This window comes from Pipistrellus kuhlii, unplaced genomic scaffold (genome assembly GCF_014108245.1).
Source record: "Pipistrellus kuhlii isolate mPipKuh1 unplaced genomic scaffold, mPipKuh1.p scaffold_m20_p_10, whole genome shotgun sequence".
Classification (NCBI taxonomy): Eukaryota; Metazoa; Chordata; class Mammalia; order Chiroptera; family Vespertilionidae; genus Pipistrellus; species Pipistrellus kuhlii.
Genome location: NW_023425405.1, coordinates 48,286,393 through 48,306,728, shown reverse-complemented (window position 1 = coordinate 48,306,728; position 20,336 = coordinate 48,286,393). Strand labels below are relative to the sequence as shown.

The 20,336-nt window shown below is 38.3% G+C and overlaps 3 protein-coding genes across 15 annotated transcripts in view; 2 read left to right on the top strand and 1 right to left on the bottom strand.

The window, feature by feature from the left end:
• RSBN1L (round spermatid basic protein 1 like) overlaps nucleotides 1–8,739 on the top strand; it is a 42,132-nt gene extending 33,393 nt beyond the window's left edge. The window contains exons 6-8 of the mRNA XM_036429604.2: nucleotides 271–438; nucleotides 4,496–4,604; nucleotides 4,687–8,739. Coding sequence (XP_036285497.1) covers nucleotides 271–438; nucleotides 4,496–4,604; nucleotides 4,687–5,328 — 919 coding nt within the window. The 3' untranslated portion in view covers nucleotides 5,329–8,739. The remainder of the gene's footprint in view (nucleotides 1–270; nucleotides 439–4,495; nucleotides 4,605–4,686) is intronic.
• A 2,117-nt stretch (nucleotides 8,740–10,856) lies between these two features.
• On the bottom strand, nucleotides 10,857–15,512 carry TMEM60 (transmembrane protein 60). Of its 8 annotated transcripts, none has more exons than XM_045578512.1 (3): nucleotides 14,442–14,647; nucleotides 13,293–13,438; nucleotides 10,857–11,534 (listed from the first exon to the last, which is right to left on the bottom strand). In XM_045578512.1, exon 3 carries the CDS (start codon nucleotides 11,482–11,484, stop codon nucleotides 11,083–11,085), a length of 402 nt encoding a protein of 133 aa, XP_045434468.1. In that variant the 5' UTR covers nucleotides 11,485–11,534; nucleotides 13,293–13,438; nucleotides 14,442–14,647; the 3' UTR covers nucleotides 10,857–11,082. The 8 variants fall into 8 exon arrangements, with proteins under 8 accessions (XP_045434468.1, XP_045434469.1, XP_036285522.1 ...); XM_045578513.1 differs by lacking the exon at nucleotides 13,293–13,438 and adding an exon at nucleotides 13,038–13,153; XM_036429629.2 differs by lacking the exon at nucleotides 13,293–13,438 and having other exon boundaries at nucleotides 14,442–15,512.
• The window catches only part of PHTF2 (putative homeodomain transcription factor 2), a 68,234-nt gene continuing 62,930 nt past the window's right edge, over nucleotides 15,033–20,336 (top strand). For 4 of the 6 annotated variants that reach the window (XM_036429621.2, XM_036429622.2, XM_045578509.1 and 1 more), the window contains exon 1: nucleotides 15,033–15,172. The gene's annotated coding sequence lies outside the window, so the exon portion shown is untranslated. The remainder of the gene's footprint in view (nucleotides 15,173–20,336) is intronic. The other 2 variants (XM_036429628.2, XM_045578510.1) reach the window with 2 other exon arrangements.

Below are 20,336 nucleotides of genomic sequence, written 5' to 3'. Positions count from 1 at the left end.
TGGAGCAGATGAAGTTTCACTGAATTATGTTATTACTCAATTCTTGTTGGCAGTTAAGCCTTAGTACCGTGTTTCCCTGAAAATAAGACATCCTCTGAAAATAAGACCTAGCACAACTTTGGGAGAAAAAATTAATATAAGACACTGTCTTATTTTCGGGGAAACAGGATACATCAATACAAATATTTGAGGGCAATTAATCCTTAACACATAAGCCTACCCCCGTCTATATAAAATATAAGTGTAATTTTTTTTTTTTTTTTTAAACAGAACTACCAATGAAATAAAAAACCTGCAGTACCTACCTCGAACTAGTGAGCCCCGGGAGATGCTCTTTGAAGACAGGACAAGAGCTCATGCAGATCATATAGGACAAGGTTTTGAACGAAAGACTACAGCTGCAGTTGGAGTGTTGAAGGCTGTGCACTGTGGAGAGTGGTATATATTAACTACTGCTATTTTAATGAAATGTTTTCTTGGGAAGTTTCTTGATCATTCTCCTTTCTGTGGGGGGGAAATTTTATTTTCCCTATAGTTGGATATTGTAACTGCACTGAAACAGATTTTCAATGACTAGAACCTAGTTTTATTTAGTCTTTTGGGTTTAACTGAAGTAATTTTTTCCCAAGTAACTATAGGTGAAAACAGTTAAAACTAAGATTCACTTAGTGCTTACTATATGCCGATTTACAAATGTTCATTTGATTTTTATCAGCTACTTTTAGGCTTATATTGATCATACAAGGAAACTGAGGCTGAGGGCCGTCAAATAAAATTATCATAGTTATATAGTTAATAAATGGTAGATCTGAGACTGATTTCAGATCTGACTCCACACTCTTTTTTTATTTATTTTTTATTGTTTTTTTATAGAGAGGAAGAGAGAGGGACAGAGAGTTAGAAACACTGATCAGCTGCCTCTTGCACACCCACTACTGGGGATGTGTCCGCAACCAAAGTACATGCCCTTGACCGGAATTGAACCTGGGACCCTTGAGTCCGCAAGCCGACGCTCTATCCACTGAGCCAAACCTGTTTCGGCTTGACTCCAGACTCTTATGTTTTCTCTTTATACTATTCTACCTTACTGCTCCCTGCTAAGGTTTAGAATAGTAATAATTTTTACAACTTTCACTTTGAACCTTTCTATAGATTATTTTTTTAAAAATGGATGTCTCTAATATACTTAAGGTATCATTCCATAATTAAGAAAATTTCCATTTACTGATTTAAAAAAAACACATAAAGCAAAGCTATATTGATATTGTAAGATACATTTGCTCTCTTAAGTTTTTGTTTTCAAACAGTTCTGTTTACCCTGCTTCCCCGAAAATAAGACAGTGTCTTATATTAATTTTTTTCCCCAAAGTTGTGCTAGGTCTTATCTTCAGGGGATGTCTTATCTTTCCATGCGCTAGGTCTTATTTTCGGAGGATGTATTATTTTCGGGGAAGCACGGTAGGTATGAAATCTAAATTGGAATATGATATTTTCTCAACAAAGTAGCTAGTACTGAACTAACCCTACGAGATCCTTAAGAAAACAGTATTAATAGTTAATAATCCAATAATAATTGAATTGTGTTTAATTTAAATGTTAATTTTCAAGTATTTGTGATTATTTCCTTATAGCTTCTATGCTCTTCATGTAATCTGGAAAACCTTATAAACGCCTATTTCAAATTAATGAAATTTCTCTTGAATGTTTGGTAAAAAGGATTTAAGAATGGCATTAAGAATTATTTAAAGTAAAATCTAGAGTGTTCAGTAAAGTTAGCTACATATTTACACTTTTTAAAAAATATTATTTTATTTATTTTTTTTACAGAGAGGAAGGGAGAGGGATAAAGAGCTAGAAACGCCGATGAGAAACATCGATCAGCTGCCTCCTGCACACACCCCTATTGGGGATGTGCCCACAACCAATGTACATGCCCCTGACCAGACTCGAACCCGGGACCCTTCAGTCCGTAGACCGACGCTCCATCCACTGAGCCAAACTGGTTTCGGCCATATTTACACTTTCTTTCAAAGATAAATATTCCTGCTTCATGGCCTTAATACTTCGTTAAAAGTTATTGTTGGTATATACTCTCTCCTCCACTATGTATTTGATTTGAGGTTAGGGATTGTGTACTATCCTTCATGGGCCCATCATAGTTCCCAATAACTATCTATTGAATAAAAAAACACTTTTATGACTAGCAGTTTCATAGTATGAAGACTATTGCCAAACTACTATACTAAGTTAGTTGGCCAGATTTGAGAATATGCTTGAGACAGATTTTGGAATGAGATATTGATAGCTTTGAATTTTCCCACTATTGTAAAATACAGTTTGCTTCCTATATTAAAGATTGCAAGAAAATAACTTTGTTGGTATTATAAGAGGGCTTCTTTGCTATGATGCAAACATGGCTTATGATCCCTTTATGATTCCTTGGTGTTGAATTAAACTGTACTAAGGAAGTTGGTATTAACTTTTTCCCCCTTAGTATTTTGAATTCTGCTCTTTTTCTCAAGAAGACATGTCTTTTTCTCATTTGCTTCTTATTTTTTATCCTTTCCCCCTTCTTATATTTTTTAGCATTCCTTATACCTTCACTATTTGCTTATAATTGGTTGCTCTAAATTACCAGAATCTAGCTTCAAATATATACCTCTTTATGTAATGCGTTAAGAACCTTTCAATAGCATACTGCCACTTATTAATCCCCCTCCCCCAGTTTCTGGACATTTGCTAATTATTGTCATACGTTTGTACTTTACATATGCTATAAACCCCCAATATACTACTTTAGCTATAAGGAAACATTCCCAAAGAGATTTTAAAAATGAGAATAAAATACCTTTCATATTTACTATTACTTGTGCTCTACATTCCTTTGACTAGATTTATATTTTCATCTAAGTATCGTTTTCCTTCAGTCTGAAAAAAATTCCTTTAACATTTTCTGTTGAGCTGATCTTCTGGTGACAGATTCTTTCAGCTTTTGTTTGTCTTAAAATGTTTTTATTTCACATTTTGAAAGATATTGTTGATAGCTATAGAATTCTAGATTGACTTTTTAAAAAATATATATATTTTATTGATTTTTCACAGAGAGGAAGACAGAGGGATAGAGAGCTAGAAACATCGATGTGAGAGAATCACCGATCAGCTGCCTCTTGCCACTGGGGATGTGCCCGCAACCAAGGTACATGCCTTTGACCGGAATCGAACCCGGGACCTTTCAGTCCGCAGGCCGACGCTCCATCCACTGAGCCAAACCAGTCCCGGCTAGATTGACTTTTTCTTTGAATATTTAAGATAGTCTGCTGTCTTCTGGTGTGCATTGTCTTTGATGAGAAGTCTGCAATCATCCTCATCCTTCTTTCTTAATATATTGTGATGCATGAGTTTTATATTTTCTCTTTATCACCATTTTTTTTTAAATTGTAATTTGCTTGGTATAATTTTTTTGTTGCATGTAATTTCATAAAAAAAAAAAATTTCCCCCCAGTATTTTTTTTTTTTTTTTTTTTGTGAAGATGTATTTGTACAATCCCAATTAGTTAAAGAATTTGGGCATTTTTCTGGGGTTAAAAGACAAGCAGATAGCCCTAATCGGTTTGGCTCAGTGGATAGAGTGTCACCCTCGGACTGAAGGGCCCCATTCTAGTCAAGGGCACATATCTTGGTTGCAGGCTCGATCCCCAGTACTGATTGGGGTGCGTGCAGAAGCAACCAAACGATGTGTCTCTCTCACATTGATGTTGCTCTCTCTGTCTCTCCCTTCCACTCTCTGTAAATATCAATGGAAAAATATCCTCAGGTGAAATGAATGATAGGTAGGTAGATAGATGGATAGATATTAAAAGAAAATAGAGTGGTAACAGCTTATTATTTTTATTAAGAGTCATTTAGGGGTTTTAAGTATCATTGTAGTTATGTATGTTTTTATTGAAAGAAAATATTCTCTTCCCCCATATTTAACTCTAATTTTTATATATTATTTTCAGCTCTCTCAATTTGAATATATTACTAAGGTTGAAATAATAATGTACTTCATATTTAGAATGAAGTGTGTTTGAAAAAATAGAATCCAAATATAATTAACTCTAACTTTTATATATTATTTTCAGATCTCTCAATTTGAATAATTATTAATATTTCTAAGGTTGAAATATTAACCTTAACTTTAAGACAAAATACTTAGTTTTTATTTACATAATTAACCAGTTCAGATCGTTTTAACTTTTCAAACTGTGGTTACACATAACTATAATAAAATGAGGTGAGTGTTTTGTTTTGTTTTACCTATTTTAGGTTGAAACCCATGGTATTATCCCTTTGTTTAAATATGTAAAGTGGTCTGCTAATTATAATTTAACTTTATTTCTAAAGCAGTAATTTGGTTTTGACTGTGAAAACTATTTTTAATTTGAATTTAATAAGGTCTTAACAGAATGAAACATTAATGGCACATTTTCCCTTATTTCATATTCTTTTTTAGGCTTAATCAACCCAGAATAACCAAAGATGTCATTTGTTTTCATGCTGAAGATTTCTTAGAAGTAGTTCAACGAATGCAGCTAGATTTACATGAACCTCCATTATCCCAGGTATATTTTAAACCATTATTGTCTTCAGCTGAATTTTTATTGTGAAAAAAGACTTATTGCTATTCCTTGTTTCTTTTTTTAGTGTGTCCAGTGGGTTGATGATGCAAAACTTAATCAACTGAGGAGAGAAGGCATTCGATATGCCAGGATTCAGCTGTATGATAATGACATTTATTTTATTCCAAGGAATGTTGTTCATCAGTTCAAGACAGTTTCAGCTGTATGTAGTTTAGCCTGGCACGTTCGGCTCAAGTTATATCACTCAGAGGCGGACACTGCTCACAATACAGATACTCATGAAACGGGCACATCACCAGGTTCTACATCATCAGTTCTTGGACCTCACAGTGATAATAGGATTTGTGCTGTAAGCAAAACCTCTTTGGATTCTATTTTTTCAGACACACTTCATTCTAAATATGAAGCACAGCAGATTAAACATGAACCTGTTGCATCTGTAAGAATCAATGAAAAATCTGTGAATGTTTATGTTTCTGAAGAAACTAGAACACCGAATAATATGGATGGCAAGAATGTTAAAGCAAAATTGGATCATGTTCAATTTACAGAATTTAAGATTGAAGTGGACTCCAAATTTGAAAATAGCAACAAAGATTTAAAGGAGGAATTGTGCCCTGAAAATCTCTTAAGTCTAGTTCATACAAGGCAACATAGTTCAGTACATTCACATCAAAATAGAAAAGATGATGACATTTTGTGCTAAAAATGTACATACCATTTAAAACCTTTTTTAAAAACAACTTAATAATGTAATAAAGATTCATGAATTATGAAAGCAAGCCAAGGACTTGCTCTCAAGTCTGTTACAAAATATAGTTTATGTAGCTTTGTAACATTCCTCAGTGCCTGTCCATAACTGTGAAGTATCCAAGCACTTAGGGCCAGATGCACTGTAAACATTGCAGGTTTAAACAAATGGAGTCCTTAAAACGTCATTTGTGTTGGAGCTGTAGATTTTAGAATAGAGCTGACATTAACATATATAAATATATATATTTTGTAATATGAGCCAGAATTCTTTTTCAACAATTTAAGGCTTTTCCATAGAGCTTATTTATATCAATTTTTTTTTTTCATTTTAAATGTGTCAGCACTGTAGTGTAAATAGCTTTAAGAATTTTTTTAGTGTGATTTATATTGAAATGTGAGCCACTTAATAAAGGTTCATAATAAATATGTTTTCTGTCGGGTGTGCAAAAGACAAACTGATAATTCAGTTAAATCATTTATTTAATCATGTGTCTGTTGGTGTATCCATTTAGAATGGTAAAGGAGTACAAATGTACATATTCAAATCTAGTGAATATTTAAATCCCCACATTGTATAAGCATTTTTTAAACCAAGATTCAGTTATGAAAGCATATTTATATGTGTGTGTATGTATGGGAATATATATATATATATATATCATTTTAATAACTTCTTAAATTGCTGAATAAGATGAATATGTGAAACTTTGTAGCCCTACTCCCAGGAATTCATTTTAAAATATTTATATTCAACATTAAGAAAGCAGTTTAGGTAACAGAAGTAATTTTGTAAAGTTAGGCAAAACAAGTCTGTTAGTGATATCTAACCCTTCTAATTAATGAAGTTTTGTGGCCAGATTACATAACCCTAACATAAATTTTATTTGTAGTATATGGAATGATGCGTTGAGATGATTTTCTTATTAATAGGCGCCTTTGCTATAACTAACAATAGTTGAGTAAAAAATATTTACAGAAAGTTTAATTGTGGCAGTTGAAATCCTTTTACATTTTTCTTGCAAAGCAGGTAGAAAATATGGCAAATATAAAATCTTAAAATAAGGACACGACTCATACAGAGATGTAACTAACAAAATCTGTTCTCTCTTCTTTCTAAGGATCCCTCTGCCTACCTTATCAAGGTAAATAACTTAGAGTACAGTTGACCCTTGAATAACGTAGTTTTGAATTGCACAGGTCAATTGACAAAATTCTGTGTGTAAGTGGATCCATGCAGTTCAAACTTTTGTTCAAGGGTCAACTGCATTTCTTTTTCAAAAGAAGTTCTAAAAAGTAAAATTGTGGTAGGAAACAGGATTGCCAGTGCCTAGCTAAAGATTATTAAAGCAATTGTCTACTGTGATGGATTTCAGCAACTCTGCTTATTACAAATCTATTTTATTTGTCTTTGTTATTTTCCTGGGCTTATACTTTGGTTGATGAGTTTCAACTGGGGTTCTTCGTGCTGCCATTTGGGCTAGAGTTGCTATTCTCATTTTAGTGCTTTTTGCCCCAGCCTCATTTGTGATACCCATAAAACTGTTTATTTTTCTGGTTAGAAAGAAGCCATTTAGAAAGAGGGATTTCATCAGAAAAATATAAACATAGCAATTATATCATTTCTGGCCCCTAGTTGAAAAGAGTAGGCAAATATTGTTGGAAAACTCAATGGTTTGTGGGAAATCAATATATTTACAACATAGGAATTTTCATGGAATAAGGAAGGTATAAATCATGATAATGTAAATAAGGACTTATATATCTTTCTGTCTTATCCTACCCCTCACTTTATTCTTCTCTTCAAGCTAAATTTATGTATTTGCACCCACCATTTTGGAAGACAAAAGTTCATAACAAACCAGTATTGAGAAATAGGGTTATTTTTCTGGTTTTAATTGAAGGGTAATATATTTAACAGGATTTTAAATTCCAATTTTCCAGAAGCATACACATAGATATATAAGATTATACTGTAATGAAATATCTTGGGTATCCCTCAAAATATATGAGCCTTAATTAAATATTTATTTTTTTAAAATATACATTTGATTTCAGAGAGGAAGGGTTAGGGAGATAGATATCAGTGATGATAGAGAATTACTGATTGGCTGACTCCTATATACCTCCTACTGGGGATCTAGCCAGCAACTCGGGCATGTACCCTGCCCAAGAGTCAGACAGACCTCCTAGTTCATAAGTCAACGCTCAACCACTGACCTACACTGGCTGGGCCTTAATGAAACTTTTAATTTAAAGATATATATAACAAAACAGTGGTTTCCTTTTGTTTCCTATACAGCCTAAAGTCAAACTTCTCCATCTTTTGAAAACGTTTTGTAAAATACCTACATCTCTGTGGACGTGAAATATAAATCAGTTTCAAATTCAGATTTCACAATATAGCCTTGTTACATTGAATAATGCTTAAAGTTCCTTGTCCTATGGTTTATGATTTTAAAATCCTCTTCAGATTTAATCTGAGAATTTTTTGACTACTTTTGTTACAACAATTTCTATTTCAATATTGCAGTATATCGATGGTTTCCTAGTTAGTACATTCCAATTCTTTATCTGAAAACACGTTTTTTTGCTGTAACTTCAAATTTCTTGGACCAGAACAATAACACATTTAAGATACATCTTCTATATGATCTTATATAGAATAAACAGTTATGTAAATTATTAAATTGATACATAGACTGTCAGAAAAAAGCCAAAGTACCTCAGTGGTATCTATGACAGTGTTTTTTTTAAAAAAATCACTTTTGTTTACACCCTTTTAACTAAGTAATACATATTCCATACTCAGGTTAGCTGGTTAGCTAGCGAAAGAATTAAGCATTTGTGATAATTGAAAACTTTACAAAAGCCATATTCATGATCTTTCTTTCACTAGGGCTGTTGACCTTCAATAAAGATTAGGTTAATCTAGCACATTCTATGTATGTGTGTGCATGTGTGTAAGATTATTGGAAATACTTATGTTTGCTTCCACATATATTCATTTTTAGTTCACTCTATAACTTTGGGTGGTGGATCTTGGAAGGTAGGAAATATTTTATTTCTTGGGTTAAATCTTCAAAGTATTTCATTAGTATTCCCAAGTGTAACAGTTTTTTCCCCCTCAAACACACATGGCAGGTGAGATCATTTTTGTAAATAATAGGTTAGCACTAGTTTGGTAAATTGCATTCAGTTTTTTTTTTTTTTTTTTTTTTTTTTTTTTTACAAGTTAATTGTCATATAATGCGAGTAACTCAAAATTCATTTTACATTTAGCAAAGGCGCAAGGTTAATTTTTGGAGTTTGAGAGGATTTTCCTTGTCTTCTACCTTTCAATAAATATTAAAATTGATAACCATAATCTTTTTACCTTTGCTTTTGTAATTATTTTTTTACATTTGATTTTTATTTTCATCTCGTTGTCTAAAAGTTCTTGTTTCTCTGTCTTCAACAGAAGCCATAAGGCCTAGAAAGTGATACTCAACCACTGAGCAACACCGACTGGGCAATATCTATCTTTTATGTCTTTCAGTACTTAATTACTAAGGCTGTGAACTTGTGATTTCTAATAAGAAAATTAGCTGGTCCAGTTGGTGTGGCTCAGTGGCTGAGTGTTGACCCAGAAACCAAGACATCAAGGTTCAATTCCTGGTCAGGGCTGAATCCCCAGTAGGGGCTTGCAAGATGCATCCAATCGATGATGTTTCTCATAAACGCTTTTATCCCTCTCCCTCTCTCTCTAAAAAATTAATTTAAAAAACATTAAAAATATATATCTGGAACAGGAATTTAATGCACTGGAATTTCCTTGTGATAAGTGTGATAAAAATGTCTTTTGAGTAAATGAGGTGACTTGGAAAACTCTTAGGTAACCTAAGAATCTGGGCTGGTTGCCAGAGGAACCAACCCTGTAATTAAAGGATTGTAACTTTTCAGTAATCCCTTCTCCTCCCCAGGGTAGAGGGTTTGGAGATTGGGCTCAATAACCAATGATGTAACTAATGACTGTTATCAAGCCGCCATAAAATCCCCAAAGGACCAGATTTAGGGAGCTTCCAAGTTAAACAGAGGAAGAGTGATCACCTAGAGAGCAGGCAAGCTGTGCCCCTTCCCTATACTTTGCCCCATGCATCTCTTCCATGTAGCTGCTCCTGAGCTATGACCTTTTATAATAAACTGGTAATCTAGTGAGTAAAATGTTTCTCTTAGTTCTGTGATCTAATTTAACTTGAAGAAGGGGTCATGGACACCTCCAATTACTAGTATAGCCAGTCAGAAGCACAACCTGGATGTTGGATTGGCTTCTGGTTATTTTTGGTTTTGTTTTATTGATTCTAGAAAGGAGGGGAGAGGGAGAGAAACATCAATGAGACTTGAAACATTGCCTCCTGCATGCATCCTGTCAGGATTGAACCCACAACCTGGGTATGTGTGCTGACTGGGAATCCAAACTTTTGGTGTATGACAGAACGCTCCAACCCAACTGAGCCACGTGGGCCAGGGTTGGCCTCTGAAGTTTGAGGATTAGTCTTCTGGGACTGAACCCTTAATCTGTAAATGTGATGCCATCTCCAGGTAGTGTCAGAATTAGTTCTTTGGTGGTGGTGGGAAACCACATACCTGAATTGGTGTCAGAACTGGAGCGGCACACATTGATAACTTATTATGCTGCGTTAAGTTGTTTAGTGTGGCAGTATACCAAATTAAGTAAGAATACACTTATGATGTTGCTTTTACATACAATTCTTACCCAATTTCCTCAGAGATCTCTTCTTCCTTTCCTTTCAGCTATCTTATATAGATCTTCTACTTTTGTTTTATGACCTGGTTCAGAGGTCAGCAAATAATGCCCACAGGTCATTTTTTTTTTTTTTTTTTTTTGGTATGGACTGTGAGTTTTAAATGGTTGAAACAAAAAATGAAAAGAATATTTTGTCAAATGTGGAAATTATATGAAATTTGTAGCCATGGTCTATGGCTGCTTTCTTGACATAAAACCTGAATTGAGTAATTGCAACGGACAGCTTAAAGTATTTAATATATAACCCTTTACAGAAAAATTTTGCTGACTCCTGGGCCAACTGTTTGCATGTGGGCTATCCCTTCTTTTCCTTTTCCCTGTAAGAGATTACATTTTGATAATACATGCATGTATAGTTTTTACTGAACTACAAAATCCTCCTGTCTGGCAAGTTTCTGCTTCTGTCCTAAACAAAAGGTAGAGGTAACAAAGTACTTTGCCTAGACAAAAATCTGTCAAACTCTCAGATTCTTTCTAATGGAAACATGAAGTAGCACCTTCTAGTAACTAATTTTTTCCCCTTCAATTTTTAGAGGCACAAATGACCTTTACATTGGTTGTAATGGGGCTATGATATATTAAACTTCTCCCCAAATATATACCTAGGTTAGGCGGCTTATATTTACTTTGAATATTGATCCATCCCTACAACAGATTTAAAAGTCAAGTGGAAATACAAGGTCCAAAACAAACTTTATTTAAATAGAAATAAAGATATTAACAACTCAAATATTGAATAATGAAGCTTTGGATTGGCTGGAAGTCCATGATTTACCAAGACTACTTTATGGAAGCAGTATAAAACTACATTTGGTATTTTCCTCGGTATTCTTCAAGCTTGCAAAGATTCAGAACGCTTTAATGACAGCTTGTTGAACAGCAATAAGACGATGTCCTTAGAAGTCAGTCTCTCACAAAAAAGACGTTATAGCCAAGCTCTATTAAAGCCCCAGCCAGTAGGGTCCACAAAGGAATGAAGACATAGGACAGATTCATGGTAGTAAACTGTTCCAGTTTAGCACAGAGTGCAAGGCAGAAGGCTAATTTAAGTAACATTGCAATGAGGTACCAGGTTTTTTTTTTAATACTGTGTGATCCATGTCGAGGGTCAAAGCCAGACTTACATCGCCCAGCCATTTTCACAATCAGCATAACCAGAAGAATAGTATCAAATATCCAGACTGGAATAAATATAAGGAACCAGTTCCAAGGTGCCTTCTCATCCAGTTTCAACACCAACATGATCAAGAAGAGTAATGTGAAAAGCCAGGTGAGCAGTACTCTCTGAGCCAAGGACATTCTCATTTAAACACTTTAAAGAGGCTGTTGCAGCGTCGAAAAATGGGAAATACACCCTAAGAGAAGGAAAGAGAGTCAAGATGGTTTTGATACCAGAAAAATCACTTCCAATTCTGGTGAACAAAGCTGCATCTTTGTTCACAGATTTCCCAATTTTGAAAACATTTCTATCATTCTTCCTTTCAAAACCTATAAAATTTGTAGCTATCTTTGACAACATTATATCGATTATTCTTTTAGCCCAGGAGAATATTTAGTATACCCCCTTGATATAAGCTATTCAATATGTCTCAAGAAAGTCTGTTGCTTTTCATTGCTATCAAGTCCAGGCACTCATGACATGATTCCTATACCTTACGGATGTTCTTAACTTGTTCTTAACATCTACACACTTACAAATTTTCATTCAATTTCAAGGAATACTAAGAAAAAGCATCCAAAATCAAAGCAGTGGGGAAAAAAAGGAGAGAAGAGTAAGAAAGGAATGGTTAATAAAAATTAAGACATTAAGTATAATTAAGATTATAAATACATCATTGGGCTAAATAATATAGAACACACAGATAAAACTATTTTCACACAATTTAATCTATAGGTCTTATATTTTTAAATGTTCTCATTTAAATTCTTATAGATACCTATTTTAGTCTAATTTTTGCTTTGTGATATGATACTTTCTCACTACTTTTCAATAACTATCACTTAAAATTTGACATTTTATAATTATTAGACGCTAAATTATTCAACAATTGGGGTTTTTCTTACATCCTTATTCTGTCTTACTGTTCTATATTTGTTTTGCACTAATACTAGGATGCATTCTAATATCTGGAAGTCCTAGTACCTACTCACTGTTTTTCTGGAATACTTTCTACTATTTTTAGTCCTTTCATTTTTTCACTAATTCTTAAAAGCTTGGAATTTTGACTGGGAGGCCATTATCTATAATACTTATATTTAAGTATTTATTTAATCTTCACATAGGTTTACAGTATGCTCTATATATATTTGAGGCTTTTTTATATCAGTCTTGTGACCATTTGGAAAAAAAGGTAAGTAGAATGGGAAATCAGAAGACAGATGACATGCAGTGGATAAGGAGTCAACAGAAGATAATACCAGCTGACAACATATTACTTCCCCTTGAAACATTTGGAGAAGATGAAAGGTAAGACATATGAGACTGAGATTCAAGATGAAATTTTCAGTAAAGGAGAAATCTAAGAATGAGTATGAACCCACTGGGGAGAGAGAGATTGAAGATGAGAGAGGATAGATACCTGAAGGGAAGAGGAAAAGATCAGATGGTGGTTGTGATGGTAACAACAGCATGGGTAGTAAGACTAAAAATGCAGAAAAGCAAAACAAGGAAAGGGTGAAGAAACTGGCTAGATGAATCAAACGCGCTAGGCTAGTGTGTTTAGTAAATTATATTTTAGAACTTTGATGTTTTTTTTCTCTATCTCTACTACTTTAGACAATGGGTTTTATCTCAGTAGTACTTAGGTGACTCACCTAAGTGCCCTTCCTCTCCCTAAACCCATCTGCTTGCACTCAGCTTCTTTATTTAGCTGGCAGGTGCTTCATACTGCAGTATGAAAAGCAGATGCTTTTTCTCTTCTGTGCTGGTCTCCTTTCCTGGCCAAAGGATGTCACAGTGGGATGTGGGACTGAACTTGGATGAAAAGTTGGAAGGTATGTATTAATTGATAACTATTGGATAGAGTTTATTAAAGTTTGCTCAATCCTGATCTCTAATCTATCTGGCCATTTTGTGAACCTTTCAAAAAGTCCATGGTAATATAGTTGCTTACATGTAACTTTTCCATCTGATGAGTCAGGCTTCATTTTTTTTCTTTTCCTTATAGGACTGAGTAGCAGCAACTAGTCATAAGAAGGGAACCTGCACTCAATACAGGTACGTTAAGATGGAAGATGGAGAGGATGCAAAGACTTGTGGCTGCAAGTTTTACAATGTGGGATGCAACAAAGTTCTGTGTGTAGTTGTCTAAAAATGCCCTCAACCGGGAGGCACTCTGCTGATATTTGAATGACGATTGAAGGATTGTGTTCGCTGAGCTACAATGATTAATACGACCCCAATTTTATTAACTTATTAATAAATTATTAATCCAGGCAGTCGTATTTGTATCCTATTACTCTTCTTTCTCCTCAAAGGGAGGGGTCTGAATATTCCAAAACAAAAATTTGCTCAACTTAAATATTTACCATTTGAGGTAGGTATTTCTGGCACCTTGAAGAGAGTTAAGTATTATTAGTTCCTATGCTTCCTTATCTATTAAAACTTTGTGTTGCCCTCCCCGCCCCCCACCTCGCCCACAATGGAAAAATAAAGCGCCCTGCCCACAGCTCGTGTCTCCGTGTCCGTTGTGTGTGGTCTCATTTGTTGTCCACGGTGCTTCCCACACCACCCCCATTTTCCTTCTCTCGTTCCTGCCTTTCCTCTTCCAAGTGGGCTTGCCTTATGCCAAAGGCAGTCTTGCTTAACGAGCCCACAACACAGAACTCAGAATTCTAACTAATGAGCCGCTTTCGGCTTCCGAAAGGCCTGGCTGCTACAGTCTTGGCCAAACGTAACCATCCTTCCAAGGAACAACGGTCTGCTTACCAACGTATCTGCTTTTCGCGCCTCCTTGTGCCTAAAACTGCAGGACGTTCCTAAGCGACCCTTGTCCTCCGTCTTCCAAGGGCGAGGGTCCCATCCAGACTCTACCCGCCGCCCTCCGTTTTGCTGGGGCCCAAGTAGTGCATTATGGAGTTGATCGCGGTTCTTGCAGGACGGGATCCACCATGCACACAGAAGCCTGGTGCCAAGCACATTCCTGTGTGTTTGGGGCTGGGGGTGTGAAGGGGAGACGGTGGGGGCGTGGGACGCAGGCACAGCCCGCGCTGGCACCTGGAGGCCCGGGCAGGACGTCAGCGCGTCGGAGCCGCAGACTCACCTGGCTGCGCCGCCGGCCGGAGACCGAAGAGGGACGGGAAGATCGGGGGATTCGCCAGTGTGGATCCTTGGCCTATTCCACACTTTTCCCCCCATTAAATCCAGGACCCGTCACATGATAACCAAGAAAGAGATCCCAGTTCCGCTCTCCAAACGACCGCGGTAGAGGTTTTCTCACTTCTAGCTCGGGGCCGCGCCCACATCCGGGGCCGGCTCTCATCGCCCCTGGGGGCTCCCTATAGGTTAGAGAGGACGCCAATCTGCGTCCAGAGGCCCCTCTGCCTGCGCTCATTGGACCGTTTGGCCGCCAGTGCAAATCAACCGATCTTTCCTTACGTTCCGGTTTGCCAGAAGGGCGGCAACGAAAAGACACACCCACTTGCCCCGCCTCCCCATTACTACTGGATAGAAGGAAAGTCCGTCAAAGTGCAGATTGGCGTGTTCGTAGCCCCTATTGGACAGGTATGTGGCAATCAAACGAACCAGCGCTCGGATACGCCCCCGCGGGAGCGCTCCGCCCCTCCCGTCGCCCTCCCGGCCAGCGCGCGCGGAGACTGCAAGCTCCGGCGCAAAATCCTGCGGGGAAAGGGGGTGGGGCGAAGGCCGTGGAGGCAGCGCGCCCGCAGGCAGACTCCTTGCTAGTCCTTGGTCTCCGGCGGCGGCGGCGGTGCTCGCCTCGGCGTCTCCCTGCACCCCCAGCTGCCTCCTAGCGGCGTGGCGCCCGCTCCTAAGGTGAGATCGGGCATCCCCTTCGCGCTTGGGCAGGCGCCGCGTGTGTAGGTCGTTAGGTTCTGACCGAATCCCGAGGATGGAGCGGCACCGGCGAGGCGAGGCGAGGCGAGCCGCGGGCGGGATGGAGGTGGGGGGCTCCCGGGCCAACGCATCGCCCGCTGCCGCCGGCGACTTCCCCAGCGGCCGCGGGCACCTGCGCGCCGGGCTCCGCCGCGGCCTCGTGCCACCCTTTAGGCGGGTGTTCGAGGCTCCGCCGCCCTCCTCCCGAGCCATCGCCGGCTTGGATCCCCCTGGATGGGGCCGAAGCCCAGCGCCGCCTGCCCTTCCTCCTTCCCTCGCTCCCTCCCGCGGCCTTTCTCCCTCCTTTGGTTCCTTCCCCTCGCGCGGGGCCGGGGCTGCGGCGGGTGCGGGAGGGCGTGCAGGTCGCCGGGGGGCCGAGCACGGGGATCGGAGGAGCGGGATCGGGGGGAGCGGCTGCAGGGAGGGAGGGTCGCCGCCCGCGCCCGCGGAGCAGGCAGCGGCGTGGATGGTGTGCTGGCTGCAGCGCGCTCTGCCCAGTGGAGCGCCCGTCCTTCGCGCTGGCCTTGAGGGATGTTTCCTGCCGGGAAACGGTTCGGCGGTCCATCCGCGTCGTCTTCGTCCTTTTCTTCTTCTTCTTCTCCTTATCTGCCTGCTGCCTGCTGACAGCCCGTGTTTCTGCTGTTGTCTGTTCAAGCCCTGGCTTTTCCCAACGCAGAACCTCCTGTATCATGTCGGGGTTCATTCTGCCACTGGCCTATCACCCATTTTATTTTTAGCCTGGCAAGAAAAGAAAAAAAAAAAAAAAAAAGGAACTGCTTTATATCAGCATATACTAAGTAGGGAAGTACAGAATGTGGAACAATTTATTAATGTAAGTGTCTGCGTAGCAAGTCGTAATTTTTTAAATCCGTTGTGAATGCATTAAATGTTTGGTAATGTACACTTGATCCTTTTGTTAATGGTATATTTTGCTTACTTTGAAAAAAAATTAGGGGGGGGGGTACTTGTGATACTTGGATTTTATAGTTTTTGCTTAGCTTTAGCCCACTAGACATCTTGTGATTTAACACACACACACACACACACACCCCATACTTTAACTGTAGCCTTAGTATTTGCTCTTGTTTTCTCCCAAACTGGACTTGCTCATAACATTTTTTTTTTTTTTTTTAAGTTGGAAGGGGGAATTCTGAGAATTTGGAAACTATGTACTTTAGCCTAGGGAGCCTTAAAATAGCATAACCATTTGAAACACTAACTTTTTGGAGTAAGGGTTGCTAGGAGAAGGAAATGGGTATCCACTGTTAGTTGAAGTGGCTCAATGTCTCGAAGGAATGTAGTTTTGGGGAGAATGAGCCATGCCTGAGACCAGACCCAAGCTGGTTACAGGAAAATGTCTCGCGGGGGAAATAGCCTGCCTCTCAAACAGGCTGGCTGTCAGCATAGTACAGGGAGGTGTCAGTAAGGTAGGAAGTCTCTGTTCTCATTTTCACCACTCTCTGCTAGGGCATAAACATGTGGTAAGCAAATGAACTATAGAGTACAAGGGCAGCACTCCTGCATAGTCAAGCCTCCAAAAGCAAACTTGAGAGTCCTAAGAATCAATAGATGGCCTAAGCCAGTGGTGGGCAAACTCATTAGTCAACAGAGCCAAATATCAACAGTACAACGATTGAAACTTCTTTTGGGAGCCACATTTTTTAAATTTAAACTTCTTCTAATGCCACTTCCGTCAAAATAGACTCGCCCAGGCCATGGTATTTTGTGGAAGAGCCACACTCAAGGGGCCAAAGAGCCACAGTTTGTCGACCACGGTCCTAAGCAATTTTGAAACCATGAACCTTTTTTTTTTTTAAATATATATTTTATTGATTTTTTACAAAGAGGAAGATAGAGGGATAGAGAGTTAGAAACATCAATGAGAAACATCTATCAGCTGCCTCTTGCACACCCCCTACTGGGGATGTGCCTGCAACCAAGGTACTTGCCCTTGACCTTTGAGTCCATAGGCGTACGCTCTATCCACTGAGCCAAACCGGTTTTGGCAAAAAATCATGAACCTTTTTGGCTAATCCATTTCATGTAAAATTGCAAAGAAGTTGTGATTAAAAAAAATTTACTAGACTGAGGCTAATAAAATTCAGGGTGGCATGCCAAAAAAATGGGGATCAAAAAGTAGTTGGATTGCTTATATGTTATCTCACTTAATCCTATAATCCTATGTTGTAAATTCTGCATTACTCCCTGTTTATAAATGAATTGTCCAAAACATAGATGAACTTCCTTGTTCAAGGTTTCTTAGCTAATAAGTTGATGGAGGTGTGAGTCACATCTAAGCAATGTGCTTACGAAGCTTACGTGATGCTTTACCACCACAGTAAACGTGGCTTCTTAGAGACTCGGTAGAAGACTAGTGGCAAACAATGCTGCACACCATAACCTGAATAAGAGTATTGTAGATATTCATTAATACTTTAAGGTCATTGTATTGTATAATAGGCGCTGTTGGGTGTTGTTGGGGATATAAGGATAGTCACCTGTCTTTGAGGAATTTTGTTTAGTGGGAGAGATAGGTATTTGAACAAATGATGATGATACATTCTGTAAGAAATTGCTGTGAAGCCTGGTTTCGTGGAAAGATAATGCAGTTAAAGTTGAAACAGATCAGCATTTGAATTCCTATCTGGCTTTGTGACCCTAAACAAGACACCAAACCTTTTTTTAGCTTCAGTTTCCTTATCTGTTCAGTGGAGATGATAATACCTCAAAGGGGAGTTTGGAGCATTAAACAAAATATGTAAAGTAGTGGCACATTAGTAAGCCATGAATAAAGAAGAATGAACAAATAGTTTTAAGAGACAGAGTAGAAGAGGGATTGAGGGTTAGCGGGAGCTATCACTGGAGCTTTAAAGGGTGGTAGATTCCACTGGCAGAGAAGGAGGGCATTTTACACAGAACTGAACAGGAATATGGATAGTTGGAGGAATGGCAAGCAGTTGTGGCTTTGTATGAAAACTCTGTGTGGCGCTGGCCGGGTGGCTCAGTTGGTCCAGCGCACCAAAAAGTTGTGGGTTTGATCCTAGGAGCGGGCCGTGTATGGGAGGCAACCAATAGATGTTTCTCTTGTCCATTTTTTTTTTTTCCTCTCAAAAATTTTTTTAAAAGATTTTTAAATGGATTTTTAGGGAGAGTGAAACATCAGTATGAAATTGAAACATCCATTGGCTACCTCCCGCACACCCCCTTCCAGGGATCCAGTCTGAAACCCGGGCACGTGCCCTCACTGAAAATCAAACCAGCAGTCTTTCCGTGCGTGGATATCGCCCAACCGAGCCACACTGGCCAGGGCCAATTTTTATTTTCTTCATTTGCACCCAAGGATATGCTTTTTCATTGAATTTCTTCAGAGAGAGGGGAAGGGAGAGAGAAACATCAATCAGTTACCTCCCATACATGTCCCTACTGAATATCAAACCTATAACCTAGGTATGTGCCCTGATCAGAAATTGAACCCACAACCTTTTGGTGCTTTCCAGCCAACTGAGTCACCTGGTCAGTTGGATATTCCGTTTTACCAGCACCACTAGTTGATGAGACTGTTCTTTTCCAATTGAGTGATTTTGGCATTCTCCCTTTCTTAAATCAATAAAATCACATATTCAAGTGAGGAATTAAAAAAAAACAACACAAAACTATTTGTGAAGGCCTAATTTAAATCATAATTGTATATAACTGTGCCTGGGAAAAGGGATTACTACCCCCAATTTTGCTAGTTGTAATTGATACTAAAATTATAGGAAAACCTCAACAGCTTATGCAGTGTTATATTTTTATTTAAGATTTATCTATAATATTTATTTTCCCCAGTGTCAATTACAACGTCCATTTCCTTGTTTTTCTTAATTTATTGATTTGAGAGAAAGAGGGAGATCAATCTGCATTCATTGGTTGATTCTTACATGTGCCCTAACTGGGGATCAAACCCACAACCTTGGTGTATGAGGACGATGTTCCAACCAGCTGAGCTATCTGGGCAAGGAAAACTTCGTTTTCAAACCTGTCCATCTAAACAACTTTTTAATTATCTTATTGTGATATTTCATTCTAAGTTGTTAAAGAAGACTAATACTACTGGAGGCATTTGCACTTAATTTGTGGAATGTTTTTTTGGGATTATTTTAAATAGAAGAAGAATCTTAAAATGATTGTTGTCTTCCTTTAACCTCTTTACCTAGGCTGTAGCCACATAGAATCAATGTTGCAAAGTACCCTTTGCATATATGTTGACTGTCTTTTCCAAATCCAAACTTGAGATATGACAGTAGGACAGAATGTTTTAAATTGGGACTGTCCTTGGAAATACAAGAAAAAGTCCCATGCTGCAGAATAGCACAGAACTATAAATACATTCAATTTATAAATGTGATTCACTTGATGACAAGAATCATGACTTAAGTTGAAAATGTTAAATAACATTTAGGAAAGCTGCCTTTTTAGTCCAATTTGTTAGTCTCATACAAATTGCTAAAAATGACACAAAATATATAGGTTAGTTTTCAGATAAGAAAAACCAACTGCTTCCTAGAACAGGTAGTTTTAGAGTACTAGGAAGGAAAATATATTGGACCTTACTTTGAATAGTGAACAGGAACTGGGACAGGAAGTGGCTGTGGCTGAACCACTACCTGATGATAATCATAACATGATTAATTTTGACATTTAATGAGAGGAAGTAAAAGAGGGAAAAGTGCACTATATGCAGCTTTTCAGTTTCAGAAAGAGTAGGGGAAAGGAGCCGTTAAAAATATATCTACAGCCCTAGCTGGTTTGGCTCAGTGGATAGAGCGTTGTCCTGTGGGCTGAAGGGTCCCGGGTTTGATTCTGGTCAAGGGCACATGCCCAGGTTGCTGGCTCGATCCCCAGTGGGGGGCATGCAGGAGGCAACTGATCGATGATTCTCTTCATCATTGATGTTTCTATCTCTCTCTTCCTCTCTGAAATCAATAATAAATACACACACATACACACAAACATATAAAAAGTATATCTACAGAAATGTTGAAGATCCTGGTTCGTGGCCAATGCTCAACCACTGAGCTACACTGGCTGGACAGGTCTTTAATCCATTTTGATTATATATGTT